General features: G+C 36.1%; 1 protein-coding gene across 5 annotated transcripts in view; it reads right to left on the bottom strand.

Moving 5' to 3' along the window:
- Nucleotides 1-4,104: 4,104 nt before the first annotated feature.
- Nucleotides 4,105-10,941, bottom strand: part of PIBF1 (progesterone immunomodulatory binding factor 1) — a 118,191-nt gene continuing 111,354 nt past the window's right edge. For 4 of the 5 annotated variants that reach the window (XM_062020507.1, XM_062020506.1, XM_062020505.1 and 1 more), the window contains exons 17-18: nt 7,252-7,431; nt 4,105-4,878 (exon numbers count right to left, since the gene is read on the bottom strand). In XM_062020507.1, coding sequence (XP_061876491.1) covers nt 4,825-4,878; nt 7,252-7,431 — 234 coding nt within the window. In that variant the 3' untranslated portion in view covers nt 4,105-4,824. Of the gene's footprint in view, nt 4,879-7,251; nt 7,432-10,941 lie in introns of those variants that run through there. The other variant, XM_062020510.1, reaches the window with a different exon arrangement.

Below are 10,941 nucleotides of genomic sequence, written 5' to 3'. Positions count from 1 at the left end.
CTTAATTAAGCTATGGAAGTATGCATTTTAAAGGTCAAGAGTTCCCAGTCAATCCTAGGAATTTAAGAAGGGGATAATATTGCCCAAAGACGCTAAGCAAAACTTGATCTTCTAAATATACTTGTTTCATTTTCAAAGGTCGAGAATGAATGCAGATTCTTGTTATTCTTTGGTATAAGAAAATACCAGGGATACATTTCATTGACTCAGTGTAAATTCTGGCATGTGTTCTATTAAATATAATGTTAACAGGGAGATAAATTCTTTCCTCAGTAGACGTCCCTAATGACAGCAACCCTGAAAGAGGACAGGTTGTTACGGATTCAGACTGTTACGTATAAATCTGCTTTCATGTAAATGTGCAACAGACTGATGATTGAGACATATACAGGTGACAACATAAATGCTTCTTGAAATGGTAATAATTTCTTTTTAGAGACTCATGATCTCCAGGTCATGTCTTCCAAGGTCACAGAAGTGGAAGAATGTCTACCAGGAGCAAAAAAAAAATGACCTGACCATCTTGCAGATGTCAGAGGTTTAGTAGAGTTAGTGTTCCTATTTTTTTTCTGGAACTGGATATCATACAAAAGGGTAACTGAAGCCGAAAATAACAACTAAAATTTAAGAGGTAGCAAATGGTATTCCTGAGATACTGACAAATGACTTGGACAGATAATATTTGAATTTAGAGTTGTCTTTTACAAGGTTTCATCACAGGCAGTCTTGAAGGTGAGGAAGACTACAAATCCCAGTGACTTATAATTTCTTTGTATAGAAAATATTTAGAAACTTAAATGCCAGTGAAATATGACCATGGGACTCAGCAATAAGAATTAAAAATTTAGGTCCTTATTATAAAAAAGCAATTTCATGTTTTAAATTTTTTCCTCAAACAAGAGATCACAGACTGGTAGGGATTGGAAGGTGCTTCTAGAGGTATCTAGTCCAACCCCCCTGCTAAAGCAGGTTCACTTGGATCAGGTCACACAGGTACAAGTCTAGATAGGTTTTGAAAGCCTCCAGAGGAGATTCCACATCCTCCACAACAGGGCAGCCTGTGCCAGGTCTCCCTCACCCTCACAGGAAAGGAGTTTTGCCTCGTGTTCAATTGGAGCTTCCTGTGTTCTAGTTTGTGCATATTTTACCTTGTCTTGTCACCAAGCATTAAAACAAATACACTTTTCCCATCCTCTTGACACTAGCCCTTTAGAGATTTCCCTGATAAGCTTCTTTGCTTCTAGAAAGAGACAGAGAGGTGGGAAAGCAATTACAATGTTGAAAAACCTCCTAACCTGCTCTAAACCAACTGTCCTTCTTTCCTGTTCGACTAACACACTTATGAAAAGTAACACTTAAGTAACACCAGCTTAAAGTACTAAGAACTCTAATAGTGGATTGAGAGTTTTCTCTCTTTGCTCTCTTTGTCTTGAAAAAGAGGAACTGAGGATGATTATGTGGGTTGGGTACTTCAGTCACAAGTTGCTTACATGCATGACTACTCTTAGAAATTTATCTTTACTTCATTATTTTTGACTCATACATTGGTACAAGGCCTACTACAATGGGAGACTGCAAAGACCGTGAAGAAAATTTTAGAATAATTCAACAACTATGTTTGTGGGAAAGCACATCAGCAAAAATGCTGTACAGGTAATGTAACTGAACCTTTTCATTATTTTAGGAGTAAAAAGGTTCATTAATTTTTTTGCTGTAGGGCATTTCACATTTGAATAGTTGCATTTAAATGACATTCTAGGTTTGACATGCAAGCTTAGAAGGTCTCCTCCTAGGTAATTAATTACAGCCTTGAAATCTAGTGAGGAGGCACAGGAAAAATACAAAGTCTTCACCTGGAAAAAAATTATGTACTGAGGAGATTTTCAAAAGGACTCCATGGGTTACCAATAGCGTTATGTGTTAACAGGATATGCTAACAAATAACCTTTATTTTCACAAATTTAAAGATGGAACTTGTTAGTAATTTTCTTAAAAAAAAGCCCAAACTTTGCCAGAATATGTCTCTTTGTCATCTGTAGAACTGTTTAAATGTCAATAAAATTTCACCACAAATCAGCCTAACTTTCTGTCAGCCTTCCTAGAAAATCAGGATGCCAGATACAGAAATTTGCAATCCACAGTTTAATTTGGAAGCATCAAAATGATCTTGTGTATTTTATTTCCATAGAAGAATTGATCACTTTGTGTCTCTTGGACAGTAAGAAGTAAAAAATAATGTTACAATCTTATATTTAGAAATATCATTGTAGAGTAATTTAGGTTTGACAGGAATTCTAATCAAGTCTTATATTGTTCTGTCTTGCGTGTGTTGCATCTTAGTCTGTCGTTGTGCACCTCTCTGTACCGTCCTGTTGGGTGGTTGAAGACTGCAATGAGTTCCTCCCCAAGCCCTCTGTTCTTAAGGCTGAACAAGTCTAGTTCTTGTTCTTGACCCTTCTAGATCAGTTCCTCCAGCCTGATCCATCTTGGTGGATCACTTGCTGGACTCATTTCAGTATGTCAAAGCCTTTCTTGAAAAAGCACAAAACTGGACGCAACACTCCAGATGTGGTTTCCCACATGCCAGACAGAAGGGAAGGATCACTTCTCTTTTTCTACTAGCTACTCTGTTGTTAATATGACCCAGGATCAGCTGGCTGTCTAGCATATTGCTGACTCATGTTCAATTTGTTGTCCACTAGGACCTTGAACTCTGTTTCTGCTAAGCTGCTTTCCATCCAGTACTGGCATTTTTAGATTGTTATTGTGGGACTAATTGCTTTTGAGTTATTCCATCCTAGATGTGGGAGACTGAGGGGAGATCTTATTAACATTTACAAATATCTAAAGGGTGGGTGTCAGGAGGTTGGGACATCCCTTTTTTCTATAGTAGCTAGTAACAGGACAAGGGGTAATGGGATGAAGCTGGAACACAAAAAGTTCCACTTAAACATAAGAAAAAACTATTTCACTGTGAGGGAGCAGTGGAACAGGCTGCCCAGAGGGGTTGTGGAGTCTCCTTCCTTGGAGGTCTTCAAGACCCACCTGGACATGTTCCTATGCGACCTGATCTAGGTGACCCTGCTTCTGCAGGGGGGTTGGACTAGATGATCTCTAAACGTCCCTTCCAACCCCTACCATTCTATGATTCTATAATTGCTTTCAGGTTATAATCATCATAGATGTGGGGCTGCAATTGCTTTTGCTGAACTTTGTAAGATTTTTCTTGCCCTAATTTCCAGCCTGTTGAGGTCTGTCCCACAGTGTATAGACTACTCCCCTAAATTTGGTATTGCCTACAAACTTGCCGAGGGATAGCTACTATTCACCAGTTGCCAGTAGGACTTTGCATTGCTGATCACATTTCCTTGAGCTTTGTGTGTCAGCCAATTTTCCACCCACCTTATAGTCTCACCAATTTATCTATAAGGATACTGTAGGAGAACAAATTGTGTATCCTTAAGATTCCAACTACTATCTTGCCTATAGTAGCTCACAGTCCTTCTAGATAATATAATTTATTAATTATTGGCTGAAAACAGACAAACAGGATAGTCTGGGAAGTTCAACTAGGGATTGTGAATCATATAAAATATCTATTACAAACTACAATATTAGTTTCTGCATATGGGAACTGTTTCACATGAAAGAGAAGTTAATGATTCTATTCACATAAAAAATACAAGTCAGATAAAGCCCTAGACTTCTGGAAACTAAAGTGTTTTCAGGAATATCTGTACAGATAGGTTTGTGAGCCTGAAGATTTGTGTATTTTTTTTCCCGCAGTGAATGACAGTTAGTCTAATAAAAGGTATTACCTCTGTCTACACATTTGGCCTCCCTCATCACAGAATGATAATTTGAATCCTGTGATGTGCTAGCATTTTTACCTTACTCTCTCAGAATTAGAAAATAAATAATAAAGAAACTGAAGCTTACCTGGAGCGGAGAGTGTTGCTGTGCTTTAGTCTGCTGTTTGGAAAATAAAGAAAGGTGTATCTAGGAATCACAAGCTTGATAAAGCTCAGTATTATATAGTAAATAATTATTGTTCACATCCAGATAGGAACAATGAATTAGTTGAATAAATACTGTCAAGGAAAAGAGAGGTTAAAAAAAGGGAGCTGCTTCTTACATTCAATTAAATATGGCAAGTTACCATTTCACCATTACATGCTACAGTACTCACACATAACAGTTCCATTTTTATTATTACACTGAGGTAACTACACTACAGCATGTGTAACCAGCCCATTAAGAATCAGTGTCGATAATTAAAATGTATTTTATTGCTTCTTTAGATGTTTTTTAATGTCTGTTTAGTAGAACAAATGACATCAAATGACAAACTACACAAATCAGGGATGATAAGAAATTAATTTTCTTTCCACTTAACATGAATTTTCTTCATAGAAAGTAGGATGTGGTCTGATACCGACTCGTGTAATTTTTAAATTTCTATGAGCCAGAATAGTTGCAAGGAATGTGGCACAAAACACAAGGTCCAAGAAAAACAATATAAAAAAGCTGAAGCATGCATTAATTTCAACACTCTGAGTAACATCCTTTAACTGCCCAGATTTTAAAATTAAGATTCAAGTAAAATCATTGCATGCATCATTTCCACAGACTGTATTCACACGAGAGATGTAAACATTTTTTTATGAAGCATAAGATCATTTGACAGCTGTAAAAGAACAGTTAAAACCAAAACAGTTCTTTGCTTTTTTTTTTTTTTGTAAAAAGGACATTGTTATGATGAGAATAACTTTCTTCAAAGAAAAAGCTCCCCAAAGGGTTACTTTGAATAGTTTTGGAAAAATGCTATGGTGATGTTTTCTGCAGTTTCTTGTACCATACAGGTGCCTCTTTCTTTGTCTGTAAAAAAAGAACGTTTTCATTGTGAGACAGTGAAAGTCAGAAGAAAAACATGCAACCTACGTTAAAGTCTTTCTTTCCTATGTAGTTCTGTGATAATTGAGTTCTCAGCTTAAATCAAAATAAATGAAAACCAAGATTTTGCACTTAAGGTTATTATTACTACTACTACGTTCCTGTGTGACCTGATCTAGGTGACCCTGCTTCTGCAGGGAGGTTGGACTAGGTGATATTTAAAGGTCCCTTCTAACCCTTACCATTCTATGATTCTATGATATGTGTATTAAAACCTATTACTAGGCTATAAAAAACAGATTATACAATAAGAAGTAAATGATCTGTTTTAAAATACCTATCACAACGAAAACATGCATCAACGGTGCCATAAATAGGTTTCATTTGAAATAGCGTCATCTGACTTTCCCAGTTGAGAGGGGTACAAAACTTAGAAAAGAGATCTTACATGTGCTGTAATTGATCAATATTTTATTCAGAAATATAGTTCTGTAAAATTTATTATTAAAAATACAAGAATTCATCAGTTTTCTGACAGTGTAGAAAATAATCACAGAATTATCTGTAAGCAATGTTTTGTTGCCTTCATAATCCTATGGGCTACTGCTATGCAGTCGGAATTGCTTCACATTTTTGAGGTAAATGCAGTGGTTGTTTGTATACAGAACTAAAACTAAAGAACTGCAAGTGAAACAAGGTGAGCACTATTCTGCTTTCAGTGTTGGGTATAATCTCTTGTGCTATCGGGTACTGTTTCTTTTGTCTGTTGTCCCTAAACTTGTCCCTTTCTAGTTCCCTTTTCTGTCTGCTTTCTATTAGTTCTTTCCTCCAAGACTTAATAGCCATTCCATTTAAAAACTGACTTTTCAGCTGGCCTTATGGTGGGGGTTCTCATCACATTTTAATCTCCATCTTTCTCTAATTTTAAATATTTCAGTTACAAAAATAATTCAGCTTTATTTGTACGAGCTTTAAAAAGTCTAGAAATTGACTTAAATTGGCAGAATTTTTACAGAGCTACTAACTTCGTTCCCCATCTAAGAAGAAACCTCGACATCTGCCCATTTTTCTTTCCTGACTCTGAAGACTGAAAAGCCTAGATTTTTTCAGAGATAAATTGGTCACAATTTCACAAAGTAAAAGCACTTTTTTTTCTGGATTCCTACGCCACATATATCTCTAAGTTAGTTGGGACAGATTAAACACGGAAACTCTGGAGCATCTACACAACCTAATTGTCAGCTCATATTTTGACTCTGTTTTAGATCACTGAATAGCTCCGTCAAAGAAAAAGTTTGGGCAGTATGATTTAGCACTACTGAAAGGACTGTGGAGGAGACAACACTGGGTATGTTCAGTCTCAAAACACTATCCAAGCAAATTTTGAACCCCTGAAATCCCCATATGCCCTCACATCACCTCCAAGAGATGAAAGCATTTCCTACATTTTTTATTATAGAACCAGTATCTGGTGTGCTTCAATATAAACCTCACATTGGTCAAGACACTGAATTTTAAAGTCTCTTTAAAGTCGGGAAAAAGAAAAATAAAAAAATCTACATGTCTATTTGGACCAAAACAGCACATCAGCTACCCAGTGTGGATACAATTAGTCTCGCCTACAGAAAGGTAGCCTCAAGAAATGTAAATAAGAGTCATGATTTGTTTTGTGATTCAGCATTGCAACTTGTCTCTCTTAAAATTATTAGTTGAGAGACACAGTCTAATTCAGAAACTTCTAAACCATCTTTATGAAGCTTTCAAATACTGGAGGTGCTAAATTTGAAGCAGGCCGTTTGAAGTACGTAAATCCAAGCATTTAATTTCTAAACGAATAAAAGAAGTGTCTTTAGTAACAGAAGTGATGGTGATATCAATATTGGGAATGCATTTTTTAATGTATGTTTAGATATACACCCCCCTCTTAATGTACGTGTATACATGTATCTATGAATGTATACAAATACATATATCTACTTCCTTACTCCTGCTCCTCAGCATGTACGTACACACACTTAATTCATACATGATCAAGATGGATTTAAAATTGTATACGTAGCCTGTGGATCCCTTCAGTTATTAAAAGTTTGCTAAACACTCTTAATATTGCAATATTATAATGGTATTTAAAAAAATATCTGGTTTGCTGTGGACTTAAGATGCAGAAACTACTAAATATCTAAATAACATCATAAACTGTAATTTAGCTCAACATTGACCATTCTCATAAAAGGCTGCAAGGATTCAGCTGAATTAATTATACATCTCCTTTAAGTATGAACTCACATTTTTCTTTTTAAAAAAGTGAGGAAGATTATCCAAAAAGCTTGTGGCACTTACTCTTGTCACGGTACTTACAAATAACGTTGGCTTAGGTGTAAATACATTTTCTTCTTCATGTTCTGGCAGCAGTTTTACTGAAGGGTTTGATTTGTTTTTTGCAGTCACGCTTTTTACGTCAGTATGAGACTGAGGTAAATTTTGTTCAGAGCTTTTGCCATGTAGGTTAATTAGGATCTGTTTCATTGTGGCTAGTTCCTATAAAACCACAAAAGAACAATGTTAAGCTCTTCAGTAAAATTACATTTGAATGCATTAAATATTTATTTGTTAATAATAAATTTATATTCACCAACCTAAATGTCTAAGTGGATCAGTAAATCTAACAAGCATGAACATATACTTGCCATAAATAAGAAGACTACTAATTGGACACTTGTAAAAGTAAGAAAAATAAAAAGGACAAATAGGATTCATACAACTCAAATTTTGTATTGCTTAAAGGCTGTAGAAGAGAACATTTACTGTGCAAGAAGGAACTCACCATCTCATTTAACTTAAGCTTCCATTCAATTTAAAAGAATTCTTTTGAATGTGTTTTGTTGGTCCGAGGGAGTTTACAAATCTAATTTGCATGACCCTGACAAATTGTACTTTTGAGCACTAGGTCTTGCACAGAAGTCTTATAAATACATTACAAAACCTTACGAGGACATACTGCAAGAATGGGATCAGAGTGGAAAAGAAATGCTGCAAAAAATTAATGTTCCAAGGTGATAAAAGAAAAACAAAGCACACAGAAATTCAGATTTTTTAAAATGGTCTAATTTGCTTGATAGAAAGTTTGGATTAATTAAAAAAAGCTGAACAAACCATTATTCAAAATGTAGAGTGAAAAAGGAAGAAACTGTAGTATTTCATGACTTTAACTGGACATATTTTTTTGTCACCTTGCATCACCTAGTGCCTCACATTCTATCCCCCCACATGTAATGTGTATAATTGCCGTAAGTTACAGAATTTATGGCATTATTTATTACTATTTATTTTACTGTTATTATGTAGAACATTCATTATTATAGAGCTAGAACAGCAAGGTCAGTAGAAAAGCCTTTCAAAGTAAATTTAAGACAACTTTACATTTTTTAAACGATCAATGCTTTTGTTTGCTTACTTTTTACAAGTGCTGTTGTCTTCAAGAAGCAATACTGTTAAGGTATTAGCACTCTATATAATTAACATTCTATCTTATCGCTCAATCAGAACTGGTTAACTCATATTTATAGCTGAATGACAAACGTTAGTTATATCTTACCTATTTCTTTATACTTGCCAGAAAATTACATTGATGCACATTCTATTTTCATTGCACTATCAGTAACAAGTTAAAAACCGCCCTCAGCCTTTTAAAACATTCCTGCCATATACTTTCCCTCTGTCCACTGCTGTCTTTAATACAAGACACAAATTCAAAAGAATCGTGTTGTTGCCTCTAAATTGTCCCACACTAACTCGGTTATATGAATGGATATTACACTCCAGAGACCAGCTTTATCAAGTGTATAAATTGTTCTTGTATCTCAGTCATTTAATATTAACTATTTGCATAATTCAGCCATGTGTGGTGGCATGTTGAAACAGCGTGACTGCAGAGCAGCTGTTTAAAAGGACTGCATAGTTGGTGCCAACATGTTTTTCAAAGTTGTAAACTCTGCAAAGATGTTGCCAAAGCGACACATAGACAGAATTTCTTGATGAAAATAACTCAAGCAAGTATACAGCAAATAAATGCGCCATCACAGGAGATTAAATTGTACATAAACAACAATTTGACACTAACAAGTGCTGTTCCTATACTTAAACTGCATTACTCTCTGGACCAAACAGTTGCACGTTTGCACAAGGCAAAACCCCAAAACTGTCACGCAGATTTATTTCAGAAACAGAGTTGAAACCTCTATATGTAGGGTCAAATTCTCGTGTGTCAAGATCCACTCAGCAGTCTAAGGTCTTTTCCACCTCACAGAATCTGTCCTGTATTTGACAGCCCAGTTTGTTTCCAGACTTGGAACGGGCTCTGGATACTCAGCTCTCACACAAGCTTCCCTTGTGACAGAATTCTCTAAAGTGAAGCTATGAGAAAGAATGTCAGGGAGTGGGGATGACAAATTAGCCTACAACGAATAAGTAATTTTAGTATCACAGTCAAATTTATAATGAGAATTTATGTAAAATTGCCTTAAAATTTATTTGAAAATCCTTTCAGAAAGACCTTAATAAATTTGGCAAAATAGCACAGGAAACGCTGTAACCAACAGAATCACTGGTATGTGTACAGCTAAACAAGAAAAGAAAATTGGCCCAACACATTTGCAAGAGATTTTCTGTTCTCAACCAAGGAAATACTGAAAACAAGGTTTTGTCTTGAACTGCAATAATTTTACCAATCTCTTCAGGTTTCTCTGCTCCTGAACAAAATTGTAGTTCTTAGCTTCACTTTTAAACTCTAGACAAAAAGTCATTAGGACTGCCTGCCACTGTTAGCATGCCACCATGATTCAATAAGATATTCCAAGCCTAAAAAGTGGCAAATTGGTCTAGAAAAATAGCAAGGAAAAAGATGATCTGGAGATTGTGCTTAGCAGAAATATGTCAGCTTATTCCACTGTGAATGAGACCTTGAGGAAAAAAAGGGAAAGTAGGTATAGGGTTCAAGATGGATGGGAACAATCCTTTGTGTACAAGGACATGTATTAGTTTCAGGACAAGTTAAGTAAAGGAAGATGTGAAGAGAAATGGATGGTTAAAATTTTTATGCATTTTTACTGTGTCAAGTCCATGGTTCTATGTCCAGGCAGAGATGTACAAGTTGTTTACTTAAGAGTATTCACTTCAGTTACTCAGTACTGCTAAAGCTCTGCATGTCCCAGTTTCTCTGTGGAAGTATCTGGTCCTTGCCACGCTGGCTCCTGGACACATAAGCAAGCCATGCTATGTGAGCTGTGTGTCACTGTGTTGAGGCTTCCAGGTCTGAGGGCTTTGGTGAGCCAGACAGCAATCCTTCTTGGGAGGACTATGAGTATTAACACCTCTGAGCAGATTTCTGTGTCAGTTTTACAGCTTTGGTCTCACTGTCCCAAACTTTGGGAACGTGAGCATCCACTCCCCGCTTACACAATATTTTGAGGGGATGTGGCAGGGTAGACACATGGAGAACAATGCACTTAGCAAGAAAAGGTGGGTTAACATGAAACAAGGAAAGAATTAAGGTGGCAAAACTACACCATTCGTACAATGAACATCACCGTACAAACAAGTATCAGACCTATACTCTAGTATAGGTAAGGATGCTAACCTACTCTGGCTGTCAGCACAAATGGCAAAAACCAAAAATGAGCTGTGTGACACATTAAGTGGGATTTAACTCAAGCTCATAACACCTACATTTATGTGTCTAAACTTAAGTATCTACACAGGAGCTAGGAATCTAATTTTCCATTACAGACAGTGCAGCTTGGAAAGTGATTCAACTCATTCAGAAGTTGACACCTAAAGTTGGCTGAGCTGTGTTCTAACAACACTAGCCATATTGACGAAGTTGCTATTGACCATAAAGTAAAGTAAGATGCTTACCTTACTACAGATACACTTCCATTTTGATACCTAAATTTAGTTGCCATAAGCTGAATTCATTTCTCACCTCATTCTCCTTACTGTTTACACTTCTCAGCCTTCTACTTCACCTATACTAACTTTCATTCTGAATAG

This window comes from Colius striatus, chromosome 1 (genome assembly GCF_028858725.1).
Source record: "Colius striatus isolate bColStr4 chromosome 1, bColStr4.1.hap1, whole genome shotgun sequence".
NCBI classification, from domain to species: domain Eukaryota; kingdom Metazoa; phylum Chordata; class Aves; order Coliiformes; family Coliidae; genus Colius; species Colius striatus.
Note: the sequence above shows the minus strand (reverse complement) of the source record. Positions and strands in the feature narration are given on the sequence as shown.